Below are 23,840 nucleotides of genomic sequence, written 5' to 3'. Positions count from 1 at the left end.
AAGGCATCTTTTTAAGGAGTAAGAATATGCTGATGTTGACAGCTGCCAAATGAAAGGTCGACAACTTAGCATGACACATGTGCTACCACGTGATTACAACCAACGAGAAAGCGCCAGGTGTCCCAGAGGACACGTGGCGCAGTGCGATTGGAGGAGGCCAACGAGGTTGAGCCCAACCAGTGGAAACCCTAGCACTATAAATACAGCATCAACTCCACTTTGATGGACAGATTCATACTCAATCATTGACAGTTACAGGCAGTGATATCACATTCAATCATATTGAATTACATTCACTCACAGTCAGTTACATACAAACACACAGTCACACAATCATACAGTATTCAGCTATTAAGCAATACTCTTGAGATTCTCTTACCCACACATTATTATCTTCTCCTACACATACTTATTCTCACGCCGGAGGGTTACCCCAAAGAGGACCCCTCTGTCCCTTTCTGAGGGGTAAGTTAACGGCGTTGTTCATTTTGTAGGTGGAAGAACACAGATCCAGAAGAACCATCGGTGAAATAGTACAATCAAAACCCGAGGAAAGTAGATCTGCTACCAGTGAGTAGATCCACGTTTCTTCATTGGCGCCATCCACTGTTACAAACGGCAATCAGATCTCATCAGATCTACATAAAAAAAAAATCAATCACCATGGTTTCTGGCATTCGTAACGCTGATCAAGCTCTGGAGGATATTGAACGTGAGGGTGTCAATGAGGGACAACAGTTTCTGAGGGTGCCGCGTGATTCTACGCGCACCACCAGTAACCGTCCCTTCATCACAACCCCTCACGGCCAGACTGAAACTCCTCCAGACGATCTCACGTTACAAAATCTTGCCGGCGCGAAACTGAAAGGACCAATGGGTCCAGAAGAAGAAACGAATGATCCGAATGAATGGCTCATAAACGAGCAGCGGCGTCTACTGGAAAAGTACAATGAAATGGTCAAACAGAAAAAGCTAGCCGACCAAACACAAAGGCAAGCGTTTGATAAGCAGACTACAAAAAGGCCGCGCGCGCCGGAAGAAGGACATTATGTTCACACTGCACACACTGAGTTCAGTGATGAAGAAGTGCATAGCATGAGGAAGACGCGAGATACTCATGCAGGAGGCTCACAACTCCGCGCGCCTGTGAACATGGCGCCTGGAGCCAGAGCAGATCTGGATCTGCACATGCCGTACAGCCCGCCAGTGAGGGGGCAAGTGGACGTAACCACGCCGTACAGGCCGGCCATCTTAGTGAAGCACTCAAAATTTACTGAGCGCATCGCTAAGGCCCCCATCCAGCACAAGACCAAGATGCCAAGTGGTCTGGGCAAATATGATGGTACAACAGATCCAGATGACTTTTTGCAAGGTTTCTATAACACGGGAAACCTAGAGAGCTGGACGATGCCAACATGGTGTCACATGTTTGCCCGCTGCCTTACGGGCGCGGCGCGGGTCTGGTTCGAGAGCTTGCCGACTGGGCAAATTGATGGGTTCGAGGAACTATTGGAAAAGTTCCAAGCCCACTTCGTACAGCAGCGCAGACACACGCGCGATCCTGATGACATCATGCACTGCGTGCGCAGGAATGATGAAACGATTGAGGACTACATCACTCGTTTCAATCAGGAGTCTCTGGCAATCGGGGGTATAACAAAGCAACTCCTGCGCGTGGCTTTTATACAAGGCGCGCGCAGTGATCAACTCCGCCGAGCTCTCGTAAGCAGAGATGGTATGCCCACCACTTGGGCAAAACTAATGGAAGCATCGCGAGTCTTCGCGAGAAATGAAAAGCAGATTGCCCAAGATAGGGCAAGAGAAAGAGCGCATCAGGCTGAATCACCGCGCAGCAAAGAGAAGAAGGCCAAACAGAACTCTGTATGGTCCAGGTTGCAACCAACAAGTTTTTCTTCCGCAGAAAAGCAAACGCAACCAAGCTCACCCCAGCCCCAAAAAGATGTTCGCAATCGCGGGGAGGGTGACAAGAGGGAGGGCGGCAGAGATCCTAGCAGACCTCTGCCAAGATTATGGACTCCCATCACTAAAACACCTTCACAGGTGTTAAGTACTGAGAATGTCCAATTCAAGCCCCCCAAGCAACTACACTACAAGGGACCGCAAAACAGTGGCAAATATTGTGAATTTCACAGGTCCCCGGGCCACAACACCGACGCATGCCATCATTTAAAGGATGCGATCGAGAAGGATGTAAAATCAGGCAGGCTGGCTCACTTGGTGAAAAACCCAAGAATAGAGGATGAGCAACCGGAAGGAGCCTCTGCCAGCAAGAAATACAAAAGAATCTGTGTGGCTGAGGGGGGACGGCAAGGGCAGACGTCAAAAAAGAGAAGCGCGCAAATCCACGGAGATTGGCGCGAGCAGCAAGTTATCTTCCCAAGAATCAGGGGAGGCCCTTCAATCAGCAGCCCTCTCGTCATCACCACACACATTGCTCATTACGAAGTGTCAAAGGTCCTGGTGGACACTGGAAGCGAATCTGACATTATGTATGAGCAATGTTTCAGAAAGTTAGACCCGGCAGACCAAGCGCGGCTCGAGATGGTGAACGCACCAATTTGTGGTGTTTCAAATGAAATCATCCATCCCCTAGGTCAAATTCAGTTTGAACTAACTATGGGGGATGATGAGCACAAGCGAGCCGAAGTTGTCAACTTCTTGGTCTTGCCCACCACGTCATGCCACAATATGATCCTGGGTAGCGGAACGATCGCCCAATTTAATGCTATACCGTCGCCAGCGCACGGCGCATTGGGGTTCCCTACACCAACGGGCGTAACATTTGTTTACCGCGATCATTTGTGCGCAGTGACAAGTACCCCGCGGGAAGGGAGAATGAAACTTCCAATGGCGGACAATGCGCCAGAGAAGTGGATTTTAAACCCAAAATTCCCAGAGCAAACGGTCACAATTGGCGCTACCATTTCAGACGAAACGAGATTGAGAATGAAAAGTTTGCTCACAAAATACACGTCGGTCTTCGCGTGGCAACACTCCGATATGACTGGGGTCCCGCGAGACTTGGCGCAACATTCTCTTAACACGTTCAAATCGGTGGAGCCAATTGCTCAGAAAAAGAGAATCATGGGGGATGAAAAGGCGAAGGCCATGAATGAGCAAGTTGAGGACCTGTTGCGCGCAAACATCATCCGCCCGATCCGATACCAGACGTGGGTAGCCAATCCTGTGATGGTAAAGAAAAGCAACGGGTCATGGAGGATGTGTATTGACTTCAAGGACCTCAACAAAGCATGTCCGAAAGACTGTTACCCCCTCCCAAACATCGACGCAAAGGTGGACTCCGTGGCGCCATTCAAGCTCAAATATTTCCTGGATGCCTACAAAGGCTATCACCAGATTCAAATGGCACCACAAGACGAAGACAAGACTGCCTTCAGAACCGACAAGGGTGTTTTTTGTTACACAAAAATGCCCTTTGGTTTAAAGAATGCGGGCGCCACTTATCAGAGACTTATGGATTCGGTTTTCAGTGAACAAATCGGAAGAAATCTAGAAGTCTACGTTGATGATTTGGTGATCAAGAGCAGGGAGGAGAGACAAATGCACAAAGACATCGAGGAAACTCTTCAGCGCTTAACGGAAGTCAACATGAAGCTCAACCCGAGCAAATGTACTTTCGGCGCGGAAGAGGGGAAATTTCTTGGTGTAATGGTCACTAAGGATGGTTTCAAGGTGAACCCTGAAAAGGTGGAAGCCATCCTTGACATGCCTTCACCATCCACCATGAAAGAGGTTCAGAAGCTGAATGGTAGATTGGTGTCAATCAACAGGTTCCTAGCGAACCACGCCAGCAAATCTACTCCATTCGTTAACACTTTGAGGAACTGCTTGAAGAAGAGCCAATTCAAGTGGACGCCTGAGGCTGAGCAAGCTTTCAGTGAGATAAAAGAATGTCTCATAAAGCTGCCCGCGCTCACAGCTCCACTTCCTGGCGAAACCCTTACATTGTACTTGTCAGCTGGAGACCGCGCCATCGGCGCAGTATTATTGGTGGATCGCAAGGGGATCCAAACGCCAATATACTATGTGAGTCGGGTGCTGACAGACCCTGAGACGAGCTATTCCATCATGGAAAAGTTAGTTTTGTCACTAACACACGCGTCGCGCAAGCTTCACAGATACTTCAATGGTCATCCGATTGAAGTTCTGACAGGTTACAACATCCAGCAAGTCTTGCGACGCCCCGCGCTCTCCGGAAGGCTGACAAAGTGGGCGCTGGAATTGGGTGAACACACGATCACTTATAAGCCCCGTCCAGCAATAAAGGGTCAAGTTTTAGCGGATTTCATCACGGAAATCCCAGAGGGAAAGATTGAAGAAGCTCAGCGCGAGGTAGACCCTCCGCGAGCAAATGATGAAGAAGATGTTTGGAGGCTATTCACTGATGGAGCCTCCAACAGCGAAGGGTCCGGCGCAGGCCTCAAACTGGTGGACCCTGATAATCATGAATATACTTATGCTATTAGGTTGGACTTCAAGAGTACCAACAATGAGGCTGAGTATGAAGCCCTGCTGGCTGGTCTGCGCATTGCGCGCAAGTTTGGAGTTAAAAGGCTAGAGGCCCATGTTGATTCTTACTTGGTAGCTGCACAGGTCAATGGCCTTTATGATGCCAAGGAGAACACCATGCCTCTATATCTAGAGCAGGCAAAAAAGCTCGTTGAGCAGTTTGACTTCTTCAAAATCATACACATCTCGCGCAGCGAAAACAAGTCCGCTGACGCGTTGAGTAAGATGGCATCAACTAATTTTGATCACTTTGGCAAAGATGTCAGGGTGGAAGTGATGAGCAACCCGTCAGTGCAAACGCAATCTGTCCTTGTAATTCATACAACCCCTTCATCCTGGATAACTCCAATAATGGAATTCCTGAAGGAGGGGAAGTTACCGGACGAACGCGCACAGGCGAGAAAGATAAGACACAAGGCGCAGAACTATGAACTACTTGATGGTACATTATATCGACGCTCTTATCTTGGACCGCTCATGAAATGCCTGGATGCTGAAGAAGCAAGCTATGTGATTAGGGAGATTCACGAAGGAATCTGCGGAATACACGCTGGCCCACGCATGGTGGTTGCCAAGGCAATGAGCTCGGGCTACTATTGGCCAGGCATGTACTTGGATGCGCTAAAAGAAATACAAAAATGCAAGGCATGTCAGAGCTACGCGCCAAACACCATGCGGCCAAAGAACAACTTGATTCCAGTGACCTCCGCATGGCCTTTCCACAAATGGGCCATTGATATTGTGGGGCCCCTGCCGCAAGCGCAAGGGCGAGTGAAATTTTTGGTAGTGGCGGTAGACTATTTCACTAAATGGGTTGAGGCCAAGCCACTAGCAAAAATCACAGCTGAGGCGATGAAGCAATTTATCTGGAGCCACATCATTTGCCGTTTTGGCCTTCCTATGGAAATTGTGAGCGACAATGGCAAACAATTCACTGACAGGAAGATATCCAGCTGGCTCAAAGAATTGCACATCAACCAAATCTTCACTTCGGTCTACCACCCTCAGGGGAATGGCCAAGTGGAGCGCGCGAATCAAAGTTTGTTAAATGGGCTGAAGAAAAGGTTGGAGGGAGAATCCCATTCTTGGGTCGAAGAGTTACCTAATGTCCTGTGGGCGCACAGGACATTAAGCAAAACTAGCAATGGCGAATCCCCGTTCAGCCTAACCTATGGGACAGAGGCTATGATCCCAGCAGAAATTGGATGCCCATCCCATAGGGTACTCATGATGAGCAAGACTGATAACGAGCGCGAAAGAAGATTGGACCTTAACTTGCTTGAAGGGCGCAGAGAAGCGGCTATCATCAATGAAGCCAAATACAAGAAAAAGCTGGAAAAATATTATAATCAGCGCGTTAAAGAGTGCCACTTCAAGAAAAATGATTTTGTCCTTCGAAACAATGAAGCTAGCCGCGCAATACCCCCAGGAAAAATGTCCCCCAATTGGGAAGGACCTTATCAAATCTCAGAAGAATTGGGGAAAGGCGCGTACACTTTAAAAGATTTGAATGGAAAAAAGATACCGCGCGCGTGGAACGCAGCACAGCTTAGAAAATGCTTCATGTAAAAATTCAAATATATAATCAAGGCTTTTAAGCCATCATGAATGATGATTCGCGCTATCTTTCAATATTTGTTCTATTACCTTTGCATACATGTTTCACACTTCCTTTATTAATTTGGAGCAATATGACAACACTATATTGACTTCAAAACAAAATAAAACGAAGTAAAACATACATGCGCGAGCCTTAGCTTAAACGCGTTAACGAGTTTTAACTCTAAAACGTCAGGGCCTTAGCCCAAACCTACGAGCCTTAGCTCAAACACGTTAACGAGTCTTAACTCTAAAAACGTCAGGGCCTTAGCCCAAAACAAAGAGCCTTAGCTCAAAACACTCACAAACATCCATCTTACATCCCGCGCAGCCTGATCATAAAAATCCCTAAACACAACTAAGGCAAAGTACATGCCAAATCATAGTTGTTAAGGTCTCAGGTCGAGGTCGCACGCGGAATAAAAGTGGATATCTGAGTAACACATGCTGACATTTAATGGCTAAAACTCATATAAAAGACGCGCGACAACGACGCGCAAAAAAGGAGTAGTGAAAAGTCATCGCGCATGTCAGCATAAACAAGATACTGCGAAACCACTTACAAAATAGGACTATGGTTAAGTAAATAATTTCCTTACAACCTTGTTCTTATTTTAACGTGCAAGCATATCTTATATCTATACAAGCAAACACGAAGAGATGAATGGAAATGCGCAAGATGTGAAAAAGGGAAAACAAATTTCATTCCATAGCATTGAAATTTACAAGTATGATGAGTTACAAATTACAAGTATAAAAAAAACAAAAAAAAATTAGAAAGATGAAGGGCTTCTCAAGTCTCCACGTCGACGTCAGCCACTTCATCACCCTCATCATCTCCCGCAGCATCTGGCGCGGCCCGCTCCTCATCTCCGAACTGACCATAGTCAAGTTCTTCCTCCTCAATGGAGTCTTCTATCACGACGGTGTCAGGAGCAGATTCTTTCGCCGCGCCAGAGCCGCTGGCAGGGGCAACATCCCCCGCGCCACCATCATCGCCACCAGACCCCTCGCATTCATCGAGCAACTTCTTTAGCGCGCCGAGGTCGGGCTGGTCAGCAAGCGCAGCTATCTGCAAATAATTAGAAAAGGATTGAGTACAAAAAACTTGGAAAATTAATCAAGAAAAATTCATTAAGGTCAAGGTACCTGCACAAGGATGGGGATGGGAGTATTCATATACTTCTCCCCCACCGCGGCCATGTCCGCGCAGGCCGCGTCGCTCTTGTAAGGGTACTCGGATGGGTTCTTCTTCAACATCCCATATTCATACCCATCCGTAAACCCTTCAGCTCGACCCACAAGGCGCGCGGCAGCATTGCAGTCCATCACAAGGGCCTGAAACTCGGCAGAATATTTCATCGCCAAAGCGCAACGAGTCATGCCCTGTGACACCAGCCATTGGCGATCCTGCGCGAGGCCAGCAACAGACGTCTCGAGGGCAGGAACCTGGGACTTTAATAACTCAACAGTTTCCTTGGTCTTTTTTAGCTCCTCTTTATCAGACGCTGCTGCCGCCAAAATTTTTTCTTTCTCCGCCTGCGCAGCATCAAGTGCTTCCTGGCTAGACGCTGCCGTCGCCAAGGCCTCATCCCTATCGGCCTGCGCGGCCACCAACTCCTTCTTCAGGCGCGCAACCTCGCTTTCCAGTGATGATTTCTCAGTGATACTCTGGACGATAGCTTGGTCACGCGCCTCCGCCTGCTGTTCCAAGACACGCACTCTCCGCGCGTACTTGGCAACTTCGGCCTCCGCCACCTGCTGCTTCTCCCGCGCAGCTTGGAGCTCATGCCCGCGCTTAATAAAGGCGGTGTTGGCACTTGCTCGGTTTTCGCTGAGCTCCGCCTGGAGTTTCTTAGCTCGTGCGCGAGCATCAGAAAGGTTCCAGGTTGCCACCTTAGCCTCTTGCTGGGCTGCCACAAGAGCATCGCGTACTTTAATATAATCACGATGAAGCTCTTGGGAGGCAGCAAAGAAAGCTGACCCAGCGAAAATGTGATCGTTGAGCAAGTCAGCGCGGGTGCGCTCCTCCTGATACCTCCTTTCAGTAGGAGGCACGGCATGAGCCCAGAAGTCCTCGCATACGCCCATGGATTGGAAGGAACTGTCTTCATTAATATTCCATCTCGGGCGGTAAACGTGGTCACCTTCCTGCAAAACACAAGAAATGTTCTAAGTCATAAAACATACTTATATGGAGGTACGCGCAGCGGAGCAACAAATTAAAACATACCTGCGGGGATGAAGCAGAAAAGTCAGCGCCAGCCCCACCAGAAGTCTGCGCTGCGAAGTCTTGTGGCATCGCAGGGCTGGCGCGGTCTCCCAAGGAGTCTTCAGCGTGAGCCCCCTCATCCTCCTCATCTTCTTCAATAGGCCTCTTCTCCTGCGACCTGGAGGGCTCCAAACCAGCCTCGCGGAGAGGGCTGCGCGTAGGAGGAGGCGAGGGAGGTCTCGACGCCGCCAGTTCGGCGCGCAATACGGCTTCCTGCTCCTTTGTAATCCCAATAAGGGGAGACTCAGCACTAGCAGGAGCAGGACCAGAACCAGCGGCGCCGGCAACGGCGCCAGGAGTGTCACCAGCAGCTTGTACGCCAGCTACAACTCCTATGAACAAATCAACAACAAAAAAGGGTTTATGATTTGATCAAAACAAAAAATTCAGAAGACAATGGCGCAAAACATACCTTCGCGCAATTCTGTTCGCGCGTTGAACATCGCCATAAAGTTCATTCTACCCTTTTCTGAGGGTAGAACAGGGGACTTCGAAGCAGCCCCCGGCGCAACCTCAGCACCTTGTTGCGCCTGAGGCTGATCTGCTACCGTCGCCGGTCCTGCAAACATTCAAATGCGAAAATATGTAATAAAAGTTCAATCAGAATTATGGGTAAGCAAAGTATACCTTTCGCAGGCGCGGCACTGCTTCTCTCTTCAGCCGCGCGAAGGGAGGAGGTCACGCCACCATACCTCAAGTGGACAGGAGGTCTGCCCACTTTCACAGGCAGGGAAGCTAAAGAAACTTTGGTGGTAAACACCTGGGTTTCCTCAGGTACCTTCGTTTGAGCATGGGGATGAGCGACAGGGGTGTCGTCTTTCTTCTGTCTCTTACTGCCCCCTGCGCCGGATTTCCCCTTAGCTTTGCGCTTTAGTAGGGGCGCCTCCTCTTCCTCATCCTCCTCTTCCGCGAGCTCCAGCTCGTAGTTCTCCAGCGCATCTAAAATACATGCAACACAAGTGTTAGCAAAATTTGGTATTCTAAAGGAATAAGCATAAGTGCGAAGGCTTACCAGGCGCGTCGCTATCAAAGTCAAATGCCAGATCGACAGGGATGAACATGTCATCGAAGCGATCTGGGAAGCCCACCTCCCCAGCGCCAAGCGCGACGGAGCCACCCTCCACTTGATCATCATAAGCGGCGTGGATATAATCCTTGGTGACTGCGCAAAAACAAGTCAAGTGATATCAGCAAAAAGAATTATGTTCGCGCAGAAAAAGAAATAAAGCAATGAAATAAACTTACACAACCCGTCGACTTGGATAACGGGCTCAAGCGCGCTGTCGGTCCACAGCTTACTCATGCCGACCCCCACCAGCGCCTCCTCGCGAATTTTCTTGGCGGGGGATGGTTCGGCGGTCAGTTTCTTAACCCAGGCGCCGGTTGGGTTCTTAATAACATCCGCATCCGCGGGCGCAGAATCGATCGCGCGCATCGTCATGCGGATGGGGATTACACCAGCCCTGATGTAGAAGAACCTCTCAGACCAGTCATGAAGGCTCTTGAATGACACGGTGCTGCACTTAACCTTCTGACTGCGAGGAATAAAGGAGATCCAAGAATCTTGGATCTTGGGCTTGTAAAAAAATTGAAAGCGCCGAGGGGTGGGCTCCTCGCGCTGTGATTTGCACATGAACTCGAAATGAGTCATGCGCACAAGTCCAAACGGATGGACTTGGGATATATGAATCCCGAAAAAACGTAACACCGCGCCTACAAACCTTGTCATCGGAAGACGAAGGTTGCAGTGGGTGAAAAAATGGGTGTACAGTGAAATATAGCCGGGAGGCGGGTCCGCCGCCGTCTGCCCGGCCACAGGCAACATGCAGCCAAACACAGGGGGGAAACCCTGTGACGAGATGAGGCTGTCGAGATCGGCCTGCCTCAACTTGCAGGGGATTTCATTCCACCTTTTCGTGGCCTTGGTCCTCCCTACTTCCTCCGATGTGGTCTCAACAACCCTCTTCCCCTTGCCCTTTTGCTTTAACGTCGACATCACCACAGATTTCACACGGCGTCTTCGAGAGGCAATAGAGGTGATTGAGGGGTTAGAGGAGTCTGAACTATCAGACATACAACTGCAGCAGCAGATAATCGAAGATTCGAAACGATGAATACACTCAACTCAGAATATGAAAGGCAGAAATTCGAAAATTAGCAACAATGAAGATGAAGATAAAAAATTTTTTCCTAAGGGCCTGCTTTTATAGGCCCAGGAGAGAGAAAAGTGGTAACTGATCGGATTTCACGCGCCCCCACTCGCAGGTGTAAGCCAACGAGGGCGCGGCACGTGTCCCTAACACTGTTGAGGGGACATAAAAACGTAACGGACCTGCCACGGAGCAGAGACGCGCCCCCACTCGCAGGTGCAAACCAATGAGAGCGCGACACGTGTTCCAGACAGCTGTGCGAGGGGACATGAAAGGCAACTGTAGCACCTCGAGCACACGAAACGTCTGACACGTTTACGGCGCACGACACCACCAACCAACCACGTGTTTGGACCCTTCGTTTCAAACAAATGGATAGAACTTCGCGCAACGATGGAAACAACCAAGAAAACGACAAAACCCCATCAGTAAGTCTAATATCTATCTTACCGCGCTAGCGCGAGATAAGACACACATTAGACTGGGGGGGCTTGAAGAGGTATGTACCCGCCTCAACACCGAGCAAGGCGGGTCAACCCACAAGATAAACACATTATGAAGACACAAAGCCAAAACCTATGTGCATGGCGCATACAAAACATGCTCAGGCATCATATGCCCAGGCACACATATGCTCGCGCATCACATATGCGCGCGGCGCATATCACATGCTCGTGCATATCACATCTGCCCAGGCACACATATGCTCGCGCATCACATATGCGCGCGGCGCACCAGCGCGCGGCGCATATCACATGCTCGTGCATATCACATCTGCGCATGAAATATCTGCGCGTGAGAATAAAGAGAAGACCTAGCGCATCCTCAGGATTGGCGCATATCACACATGCACATAATCGACCTCGTCCTTATCCAAATCAGGATTAGGGCAACCTTGGTTGTGCACGTCAGACAACCTTCCAGAAGGCATCTTTTTAAGGAGTAAGAATATGCTGATGTTGACAGCTGCCAAATGAAAGGTCGACAACTTAGCATGACACATGTGCTACCACGTGATTACAACCAACGAGAAAGCGCCAGGTGTCCCAGAGGACACGTGGCGCAGTGCGATTGGAGGAGGCCAACGAGGTTGAGCCCAACCAGTGGAAACCCTAGCACTATAAATACAGCATCAACTCCACTTTAATGGACAGATTCATACTCAATCATTGACAGTTACAGGCAGTGATATCACATTCAATCATATTGAATTACATTCACTCACAGTCAGTTACATACAAACACACAGTCACACAATCATACAGTATTCAGCTATTAAGCAATACTCTTGAGATTCCCTTACCCACACATTATTATCTTCTCCTACACATACTTATTCTCACGCCGGAGGGTTACCCCAAAGAGGACCCCTCTGTCCCTTTCTGAGGGGTAAGTTAACGGCGTTGTTCATTTTGTAGGTGGAAGAACACAGATCCAGAAGAACCATCGGTGAAATAGTACAATCAAAACTCGAGGAAAGTAGATCTGCTACCAGTGAGTAGATCCACGTTTCTTCAGAAGTTATGAAGCCCATAAAACCAGAGTGAAGTATCATAACAAGCCAAACACTTTAGACAAATCGCCATGCCTATCGAAATTCTTTGGAACGATGTGTCTGTATGGAGTGCAAAGTAAGTAATCAAAATGCTACATGCTTTTGTTACTTTGACCCATTTGATTTATCTAAACCTTTTGTCATAATGTATCTTTCTATGTTACTGTATTGCATGATATGCGGCGGGCTATACTTATGTCCTCTTATCAACTTATTGAGTATGGTGTATACTAGATAATTTCGAAGGCTTATATACAATGATAGATAATTGTGAATTTGAGTCATGTTTTGTGGTAGGGAAAATTTCCTGAATAGCTCTTTTTAGAGCATTCCTAACCCAACCCCCATAATTATGTGAGGAGAATTGGTAAATTATAGGGTGGAGTTTTGAATGTTTGTGAGTGTAAATTATAGGGTGGTGAGAGGAATGTAGTGATTTTTTGTAAATTTGGGGAAACAAAGTTTGCCCATATTTATTTTTTATTATTTGTTGAATTGGTTGTGAGTAGATGAGAGAGAAAACTGTAATGATAAAAGTATAAAAAGTATTATTTAATTAAACTGTAAAAGAAAAATATAGTGTTTTGTAGTGTAATTATAGGGATAGAGATGGGGAACGGGCTGTGAATGCTCTTAGGAGAGAGAAATGAGAAAATAGCCCTAAATCCTCCAATATTTTCAAAATATCCCACAAAATTTGGACTGATGTGACACATTGGGAAAAGATCCAACCAGATTTCTAAACCAATAGTTTTTTGACACGTATAAAGATTTCTAAAAATCCAACCATTTTTTTGAAAATACTGAGGGGCCCGTTCATATTTCTCACTAAATCTTCTTCTCAAAAGTCGTTTTGTCATACGGTTTTATAATGTTTCCTTCCTGATCCCTTCAAATTCTAAAGACATGGACAAATGTGTCTTTAAATTTAGTATTCCAAAACGCATTTTAGATGAATTTGTACCAAGCAGACGAGCTTTTGGCTAATTTCTTATGAGTTGAAATCTCGTCCACACCTACAATATTAATTTTTAATCCGTCCACACCGACAAGATTTAAGTTGATTTCGTCACACCGACAAGATTTAAGTTAATGTTGTCCACTTCGACATGATCGTCTAATGAAATATATATGGGAATTATATTCAATGGACGAACATGTCGGTGTGGACGAATTAAAATTATATCCTGTCGGTGTGGACGAGATTTCAACTTATAATAACAAAACAAATATATCGTCTCTTTGGTACAAATTCATCTAAAATGCGTCTTGGAATGCAAAATTTAAAGACACATTTTTCTATGTTTTTAAAATGAGCAAATTACCAAAATAGCCCATTTCATGAGAGAGAAAATGCAAAATAGCACGTGAGATTTCAAATTCCCAAAATAGCCCTTCAAATCTCACGTACACGTGAGTTTGCTAGATTCCCCGTGAATTTTCGTGGTCCAATCAGATTCTGCCAAGTGTGTTCCACTCCCACCTACCCTGATATTTTTCATCCCAAATCTGTCGGAAACGTAACTTTTGACACCAAATATAACCTGAAAAAAAACCAACTGTGACATGATGTTTCAAGCTGTTTTTATCGGCAACGTGGGTTTTCAAATAAGATGGATTTGAAAAGTTTTTAGAAATTATCTCCTTAGATGAATTTCAAATGAATTCATCCTGCAAATGGGTTCAATTCACGGGCTTTCTTCGTATATGAACTGGGTTTCCATTAATAAACACCCTAATCACAAACCCCCAAATTATACACCTTAGTTTCCATCAATTTATTCAATACCCGTTCTAGGGTTTCAATTACGACCCGAAACCCTAATTCCAATTCCAAATTCAAGATTCTTAAAGTTGTGGAATTGAACGCGGTGGTAACCAGCGACGACGAGGATGAAATGAGTGAAGGGTTTTTCGAGGCAATTGAGGAATTATAACGTATGACACGCGAACCATCCGATGTTCTTGAGGAAATGAATTCTAGGTTATCCACTAGAGAGTTGCAGCTTGTGTTGGTTTATTTTTCTTAAGAAGGTAGAGACTCGTGGTGTGCTTTGGAAGTGTTTGAGTGGTTAAAGAAAGAGAATAAAGTTGATGAGGAAACAATGGAGTTGATGGTGTCTTTAATGTGTGGTTGGATCAAGAAGTTGATTGAGGAGAAACATGAAGTTGATGATGTTGTTGGGCTTGTTGTCGATATGGAGTGTGTCGGGTTGAAGCCGAATTTTAGTATGATTGAAAATGTGGTTTCTTTGTATTGGGAGTTAGGTGAGAAAGATGAGTGTGTTTTTCTTCAGGTTGAAATTCATTTAAAATTCATCTAAGGAGATGAATTTCAAAAAACCTTTCAAATATATCTTTTTTGAAAACTCACGTTGCCGATAAAAACAGCTTGAAACATCACGTTACAGTTGGTTTTTTTCAAGTTATATTTGGTGTTAAAAGTTACGTTTCCGACAGATTTGAGATGAAAAATATCGGGGTAGGTAGGAGTGGAACACACTTGACAGAATCTGATTCGTCCACGAAAAGTCACGGGGAATCTCACAAACTCACGTGTACGTGAGATTTGAAGGGTTATTTTGGGAATTTGAAATCTCACATGCTATTTGATGTTTTTGCTCTCATAAAATGGGCTATTTTGGTAATTTGCTCTTTTAAAATTTGTAGGGATTAGGTAAAAAACATTACAAAAATCATATGGCAAAATTGTTTTTGAGAAGAAGATTTAGTGAGAAATATGGACGGGTCTCTCAATATTTTCAAAAATTTGGTCAGATTTTCAGAAATCTTTACACCTTTCAAAACACTATTGGTTTAGAAATACGGTCGGATTTTTCCCAATGCATCGCCTTAGTCCAAATTATGTGGGCTATTTTGTGAATATTGGAGGATTTAGGGCTATTACACACTATCTCTCTTTTAAAAAGAGCTATTTTAGGAATTACCAATGTGTAAATGTAATTTATGAAGTTTGTAAAATTAAGTATGTAACGATATATTTAGAAAAAAAAAGCCTACATTTGATGTACCTACTTTACATAAAATACATTAGATTGTTTGTAGCGAGATTGCACGCAACCCACCTCACCATTATAATTGACGACAGAGCATTACGACTTATGGAGGAGCGCCAAGGAGAGTGTGAGCGCCCATTCCCCGTTATCAACATCACGTGTATAGCCGTAGGCCTAACACTCACTGTTTGATCATCCGCTATGGGCTTCATGGGAGGGGGGCGATTTAGGGATGGAACACCGCCGATGGGCGTCTTGGAGGGGCGATTTGGGCTGGGCGGGGGCCGAAGAAAGGGCAACATGGGGGATGGAGGTGGTTTAGGGTTCGGATCAGTAACTAATTAAATTAACGTGTTAGTTGTGAAAATCAAGTAGTGTAATTATATATAAAACATAGTATAATTACAGCATAGTGTAACTACACTACGATATAATTACATAATTACACTACTTGTATATATATAATTACACTATTTAATTCTCACAATTAACATATTAATTTAATTTGTACGTTAGTTTTCCGTATATGTATATACATATATAATGTGAGCAATAAAAATGTTTTAAATCATAACAGGATGTTATGAAAAATGAATTTAATACCCTATTTCTTACGTGGTAATAACGTGAAAGGGCTACAAAACCCTTCAAATAGGATGTTCATTATGAAACCTCAATTTTAACTTACGTACAAATATTATTTCTTTATAATATTCTTTTTCTAGTTTTTTCTTGTTCCGCATCATCTTCTTTCCCACCAATTGTAAATGAGTGGTGGATAATGCTTCCCCAACCAAAACTCCAAAACCAGATAAAATCACAAACACATTATCCCAACAAAAACTTCAGCAAACAAGAGTAACCAAACCAACCAATCCTAAATCATTCAACAATGGCTACCATCTCATCATCTTTCCTACAAACACCAACTCTACAATCTCCTCACTTATTTAAACCCCACCAAATTCCCACAAAAAGATCCATCTCCTTCAAGATTCAAGCTGCCAAACTTCCTGCCGGGGTACATATTAATATTTAACGTGTTATGAGGTTGCGGCACAACTTGTTGTCCGTTTACCTGCCACTTTACTGTAATCGTTAATTTGGAATTTATGAATTCTTTTACTAAAAGACAAAAAATAATATTCAGGTGGAATTGCCAAAATCACAGCCTAAGTTTCAAGCACCGTTTCTTGGATTCACAAAAACTGCTGAGGTTTGGAACTCTAGAGCTTGTATGATTGGTCTCATTGGTACTTTCATTGTTGAACTGGTATGTTTTGTAATTATATATGTATGACATTAGCGGTTGATTCATACATGTGTTGTTAACTGTTTGATTTAATTTGTTCAGATTTTGAACAAAGGCATACTTGAGATCATTGGAGTTGAGATTGGGAAAGGACTTGATATTCCACTTTGAGAAGATAATATTAATCATTTTTCTTTGATTGTATTTTTTTTTCTTTTTTGGATGTTGTAAGGTGTGTTAGTTGTATTTAGTTATAATTAGGGTTTAGCCCATGTAGTTGGTTAAAGCCCATGGGTCTTTTATGGGTTGAAAGCTAGGGTTTGTTTATGTATAAATAGATGTAGTTGTCTTTGTATTATTCACACATTCAAGTAATTAACATTACTTTCACTACAACCATCTCCTTCTTTACATGGTATCAGAGCTACGGCTCTCGATCCAAACCCTAGCCGCGATCTGACCCGAACCCGAGTCTGACCAGCCGTCACCAGCAGCCTTTAGATCTGAAACAAGCTCCTGCCTTGTTGTTCTGTCCTGTCACGAAATCCTTTTTTTCGACCGTGAAAGTACTGTTCACCGACGAGCACTGTTCACGTTGGAATCACTGTTCACGCCGGAATCACTGTTCACAGGAGTACTGTTCATCGTCGGAATTACTGTTCACGCCGGAAGTTACTTTTCAGACCGGAAATTACTGTTCACGCCGGAAGTCATTGTTCACTGCCGGAAGTCACTGTTCGTTTGCCGGAATTTCTGTTCACTGCCGGAAAGTTACTGTTCGCAGCCGGAATTACTGTTCGCTGCCGGGATTTACTGTTCACGACGAGTAACTGTTTACGCCGGAATCTGTTCTCGCCCTCCACCCGCACTTGTTACTGTTCACAGTCAATTTTCAGTTTCGTGTATCACTATGGGCGAAAATAAATACATGTATACATTTACTAAAGAGGAGCATGATCTTATTCAACGGTTTCTTACCTCCCAGTTGCCTCATCCTCAAACCAGCTCGGCACATTCAGGTAAACCTTCTAGCCTTGACTTATCATGGGTGATTGATTCTGGAGCTACACATCACATGACTGGGAATCGGGGTATTTTTTCTAGTCTTCAAAATGTTTCCCATGCACCGGTACGTCTTACCGATTGATCTTCATGTCCCGTTCTCGGCATAGGATCCATCAGTAACCCGGAAAACCTAAAACTGTCTTCTATCCTATTTGTTCCTAAATTTCCTACCAGTCTTTGTTCAGTGAGTCAGATTACCAAACAAAACAACTGTTCTGCGACATTTTACCCAACTCACTGCGTTTTTCATGAACTAGGAACAAACCGGGTAATTGGTACTGGTTTTGAATCAGGAGGTCTCTATCGTATATCCCCGTTTTCGCATCATGTAGCAAACTTATGTGATTTCGCTGTCAGGGAGGCTCACTGTCGGTTAGGTCATCCCTCTACAGCGGTTCTGAGGCAAATGCGACCAGATTTACCACTTTCGTCTTTTAATTTTCATTGTGAGTCGTGTCAACTTGGTAAACATACCAGGCGTCCCTATCCCCTAGGGTGCCCAATCGAGTCAGTTCTTGTTTTGAACTGTTGCATTTGGATGTATGGGGTCCTTGCCCTATCAAATCTACGTTGGGTTTTGAATATTTTATTACCTTTATTGATGACTATTCTCGCACTACTTGGGTTTATTTGTTGAAATATCGTAGTGAGGTATTTTCCATATTTCGAGAATTTAATGCTTATGTTCAAAACCAATTTAACACCACCATTAAAACTTTACGATCTGATAATGCTAAAGAATATTTTTCCACCGACTTTTCTTCATACTTAAAAACCAACGGCATTATTCATGAATCATCGTGTGCTTATACATCTCAACAAAATGGTGTGTCCGAACGCAAAAATCGTCACATATTGGATGTTGCTCGCACAATCATGATCCAATCACGTGTTCCTCATCGTTTTTGGGGAGATGCCGTTCTCACTGCCACATATCTGATTAACCGCATGCCCTCAACCGTTCTTTATGGTAAAACACCGTTTTCTGTACTATTTCCCAACGATGATCCATTTCCTGTTGCACCTAAAGTATTTGGTTGCGTCGCCTATGTTCATGACCATCGTCCGAAAACCATCAAACTTGATCCCCGAGCCATTCGTTGTGTCTTTCTTGGTTACTCACGGGTTCAAAAAGGGTATCGATGCTATAGCCCATCACTTCACCGATACTTTACTAGTGCCGATGTCACTTTTCACGAGTCTCCTTACTTTCCCGAGTGTTCCACTCCTGTTTCTGACCCGTTTCCCGACCTCGATATACCCACATCTCCCTTCCTCCCCACCATTCCTGTGTCGATTCCCTCTACCGATCCAATCTCTGCTGATTATGACCCACCGACAGAACCTCCGCCACTACTTTTCACATATGCTAGGCGAGGTAAGGGTCAAATATCAGAGACACTTGATTCACATTCAGGCCACAACCCCAAAATACCTTCAGATCCTCCGTCTGCATCTGAACAATCTACACCTCTCATTGATACATCCTTACCCGATCCGACACCTTTACCAGAAGCTACCCCTGATACACCCGTTTATGATCCTCCTAGTGCACCACTACCAGATATACCTATTTCTTTTCGCAAAGAACCCCGGAAATGCACTCGTTACCCAATTTAGGACTATGTTGCCTACACCCACCTATCTCCTGAATCTCATGCGTACACCACTACTCTTGATTCCTACCCGATTCCCAAAAATGTAACGAGGGTTAGTTGTATTTAGTTATAATTAGGGTTTTAGCCCATGTAGTTGGTTAAAGCCCATGGGCCTTTTATGGGTTGAAAGCTAGGGTTTGTTTGTGTATAAATAGATGTAGTTGTCTTTGTATTATTCACACATTCAAGTAATAAACATTACTTTCACTACAACCATCTTCTTCTTTACAAGGTGCAATCTGTTTTCGGATTCAATATTACATGGACTTGAAATATATTAATTACAGGCTTTTCTAATAATAATATACAAGTTTTTTTTTATTTCTAAAATGGCGTAGTTAAGAAAAGTATTTACTGAAATGTGTAGTTTTTGAAAAGTTAATTGTTTCTCTCTGAATTTAACTGGATAAAATTTAATTTAATAATAACTAAATAAAATAAATATGTCTATTTAATTACTCTAACAACTAGTAATGAAACTTTGTTAAAGTGCTATAAGGTATATTCACCGAAAGGAATAATAAAAGTAAAACTTACATTTATTAGAAATAATAAAAAAAATTCGAAACTAATGATTGGAAAAAAAATTAAAGATGGTTTTAGACTAGGTGTAGTGATTGATATTAAAAAGACATATTAAACTGTCAAGTCAAAGTCAAGTAGGTGCGCGACGGCTTTAACGACTCCACCATTTAACAATGGTATAATTGTGTTAACTAAAATATAAATCAATTAGAAAAGATATAATAAAAAAACGTGTGATTGATTGGTTTTGAGTTAGCCATGGCCACCTCTTTAGCATCACAATCTTCTTTCGTTAAAACTTTAACGAATTAACCTTTGGTGCATATGTCACGAGGCAGATGTGACGCCCTCTTAAATCTGAACCCATAACTCTCTCCTAAACATACTCTTTAAAACATGTTGTAATAATTAATTAATTAATTAATGTTTTCTCCGGATAGGTCTATAGATTAAGATGCATACTACATCATGAAAATAAAAGAACCAAAAATTCATATTATTTATAAGTAACCGATTAAAGTTAACAAGGCCATCGACATCTGCAAACAAAGAAACTCGCGCAAAGTCCAGATGCTCCAAAGCCAAATTTATCTTTGCAGGTGTTATTACATTTATCGTCCACACAAAATCCTGGAATTATTGTGAGGCGCTTTTCACATGCCGGCTCATATCCATTTAATGCAGTTGCACTTGATATCTTAGGCCCTGTAATTTTGCAAACACTAACTCAGCATATATATAAATTTGTTATTGTTATTTCATATTTTCATTTAGGGTATGCCCGATAATTTAAATATCTTGGCCGAGTCGAAATAAAAAGAGGCCATAGACTCTAACGAGAAATGAAATATATAAGCTGATTTTTTTAGTCAACAATATACGTTAATTATTTTTTTTTGTTTTAAATTTAGTTTGGGATCAACAGATTAAATTAATTATATATTATAAATATTTTGGACACAATATATTAAAGATGATTAAGATCAATACGTTGTTTATATATAAAAAAATGAATAAGTTTTGAACACAATATATTAACTATATATTATTACCGGCCTCGGCGCCTCGCACTACCTCGGCTTTGTTTTCATTTTTATAAGAAAAACGAAAACATAGAGAATAATCACTACATATAATTTGCATGACATATATTTGGAAAACTGTTTAGAAATGATTTTATATTGAAGTTTTGAACTTAGGATATAAAAGTTTTGAAGCAGAAAGAAAATTTACCGAAAACAAGAAAGCTAAAGAGCATAAAGATAACAAGATAGGAGAAGCTTTTCATGGTTGATTTCTGATTTGCTAGATGCATGTAAGTAAACATTACTAAACCAAGGTTGAATTTATACACCCAACTAAGTAATGGTATTGTGTGAATCTTGTTTTTTCTATTTCAACAAAACAAAAAACATAATTTAACTTCGAAATAATTATATCACTAAAAGTATTATTTTAGTTCAAAATCAATAAATTACCATTAATGTCGGATAATGTAACCCCCATTCCATTAATGCAATGTAATAAATAAAAACTAATTATATTACTCTCTTCCCATTCCATTAATGCAATGTCCATGTATTATTTATTATTTATTTCATTATAAATATCAATTTTCAAAATTTATTAGTCAATTTCTAAGTTTACCACTAAATACACACAACTAACATTAATAAACAATATTGATGGACTCAATTTTCAATGACATCATTGTCATTTGGTAAACAAAGAAAACAATAATTTAATCTATCTGAAACTTTGTGTTTTTCCAAATTCCAACTAAGACACTTTGACCGAGACATACGGAGTAGTTCATTTATAGTGTTGTGTTTAGCTTGTATGTAACATCCGGCCCCTCGCACCACCAATATTGTCCGTTCTGCCCACGAAGAGCTCACAGATATGTTTTTGGTTGCCTAGATGGAGACTTCCCAGGAGGTTACCCATCCTAGTACTACTTCCACCTAAGCACGCTTAACCGTGGAGTTTTCATGTGCTCCACAGCCAACTAAGGCCAAAACGCGTTGGTGATTGAAGAGGCAGGACATTTACTTATGAACCAATGATCTCTCTTGACCACGACCGATGTGGGATTTGCCTAAGATTGGGACGATGTTGTGTTTGCCAAGGGTGTTACAAACAACCCCCCTTGGACTCATCGTCCTCGATGAGGCGTGTTCCATCATCCCGAACGACACAAGAGTGGATCGATACCACCTGTAACATCCGACCACTCGCACCACCAATATTGTCCCCTCTGTCCACGAATAGCTCACAGATTTGTTTTTGGTTGCCCAGATGGAGACTTCCCAGGAGGTTACCCATCCTAGTACTACTTCCACCTAAGCACGCTTAACCGTGGAGTTTTCATGTGCTCCACAGCCAACTAAGCCCAAAACGCGTTGATTGAAGAGGCATGACATTTACTTATGAACCAATGATCTCTCTTGTCCACGACCGATGTGGGATTTGCCTAAGATTGGGACGATGTTGTGTTTGCCAAGGGTGTTACATTGTATATGAGGTCAAGTTATTTTATAATGAAAACAAAGATGAGAATTATTTAGTGACAAAAAAAACTTAAAAATAATGAAAAATTAATTTAAAAAAGTTATAAATCAAATTATAATAAAAAAACGAAAAATGTAAAATACGAAAATGTTTTCACCGTCTTCCTTGTTCTTAAAAAAAACTCGAAAAAGACACAATGTTAAGTGAAAAAGTTCATTGTGTCTTTTTGTTTATCATTGTGTTTTATGTTTATTTTTGTCATTAACTGTGTCTTTTTTTTTTCTATACACTGTGTCTTTTTTCTTGATATTGTGTTATACTACTCAACATTGTGTTATATTTTGCGATTTATCGTGTCTTTCTTTGTTTATCATTGTGTTGTTTGTTCATTTTCAGCATTGTGTCTTTTTTCTCAGCATTGTGTCTTTTCGTCGGCCTTTTTTTTTGGAACAAGAATGACGAGGGGAAACTTTTGGTTTTTAAATTTTTTTTGTTTTTTATTTATATATAGTGTTATGGTTTTTTTTATTATTTTTTTAAAGGTTTTTTGTGTGGTCATAAATCCTTCTCATACTTCTCATTTTTGTCTCCCTTTGTATTTTAACTTTACCTACTTTGGGTAAAGTTAAAAGAGAGACAAAAATAAAAAGTGTGAGAAAGATTTGTGACCACACATCCATTAAAAATAATAAAAAAAATCATAACTTAGAATATAAATAAAAAACGAATTTTTTTTTGAAAAAAAGCAAAAATGTTACCCCGTCATTGCTGTTAAAAAAATCGACGAAAAGACACAATGCCGAGTTTAAAGACACAATGACGAAAATGAACAAAAGACGCAATTATAACTAAAGAAGACACAATAGATCGCAAAATATAAAACAATGTCGAACAAATATAACACAATGTTGAGTAATATAACACAATGTCAAAGAAAAAAACACAATCGATGACGAAAATAAACAAAACATAATGATTAACAAAAAGACATAATGATCTTTTTCGCTCACAATTGTGTATTTTTTTAGAACGAGAAAGACGGTGGAAACATTTTTGTGTTTTTACTTTTTTCGTTTTTTTATTAAATTTTGAGTTATACGAGTGGTTTTTTATGTGACTATAAATCATTTTCATTCTTATCATTTTTGTTCTCTTTATAGAATACTTTGACCCTAAAACTTTACGTAAAGATACTTTTAATCTTGTATGTTACAAAGTTTTAAGTTAGTAATAAAATATATTTAAATAAATATTTTTTTCTTAGCCGTTCAATAAAAATAAAATAAAGAAATAAAGTTAATGCTTTTAAATGCTCATGTAAAGTGACTAGGATATTCTTGAGTATTTTTTTGATATTAAATGCTCTCATACTTCAAATTTAATATTTTGATATCCTTAAAAAATTTTAAATATCTTTCTCATTAATAATTTATTTTTTTAATATTTTTTTTATTACATTTGCGTTTAACTTAATCTACCTTTTAGTTATATGTAATCACTGAATTATTATCGTGATCAAGTTCATGCGTGAGTTATTATACAATAATCCCTTATCATACAACGTGTGCGTGACCTTCAGAATGCTATATATCAATTTAAAAATCAAGCACAAGATTGCGGAATTCCAAATAACCCAAAAACTAATTTCGCAAATTCAGATTGAACAGATGTCGAGCGTAGTCAAA

The 23,840-nt window shown here is 42.1% G+C and overlaps 1 protein-coding gene across 1 annotated transcript; it reads left to right on the top strand.

The window, feature by feature from the left end:
* The first annotated feature begins 15,870 nt into the window (after positions 1 to 15,870).
* LOC143637649 (light-harvesting complex-like protein OHP1, chloroplastic) lies at positions 15,871 to 19,437 on the top strand. The gene is made up of 4 exons (XM_077104989.1): positions 15,871 to 16,165; positions 16,295 to 16,417; positions 16,499 to 16,628; positions 19,352 to 19,437. Exons 1-3 carry the CDS (start codon positions 16,037 to 16,039, stop codon positions 16,565 to 16,567), a joined length of 321 nt encoding a protein of 106 aa, XP_076961104.1. The 5' UTR covers positions 15,871 to 16,036; the 3' UTR covers positions 16,568 to 16,628; positions 19,352 to 19,437.
* The last annotated feature ends 4,403 nt before the right edge of the window (positions 19,438 to 23,840 follow it).

Source organism: Bidens hawaiensis, unplaced genomic scaffold (genome assembly GCF_021521415.1).
Source record: "Bidens hawaiensis isolate Kalapana, Puna unplaced genomic scaffold, B.hawaiensis_p1.1 tig00008375_1, whole genome shotgun sequence".
Classification (NCBI taxonomy): domain Eukaryota; kingdom Viridiplantae; phylum Streptophyta; class Magnoliopsida; order Asterales; family Asteraceae; genus Bidens; species Bidens hawaiensis.
This window is presented reverse-complemented; position numbering and strand designations above follow the sequence as displayed.

Bases quoted from the DNA above. Each gene is read 5' to 3' on its own strand.
- LOC143637649 (XM_077104989.1), top strand. From the start codon at position 16,037: ATGGCTACCATCTCATCATCTTTCCTACAAACACCAACTCTACAATCT. The intron at 16,166-16,294 runs GTACATATTAAT...AATAATATTCAG, and splicing joins CTGCCAAACTTCCTGCCGGG to GTGGAATTGCCAAAATCACA. The intron at 16,418-16,498 runs GTATGTTTTGTA...TAATTTGTTCAG, and splicing joins GTACTTTCATTGTTGAACTG to ATTTTGAACAAAGGCATACT.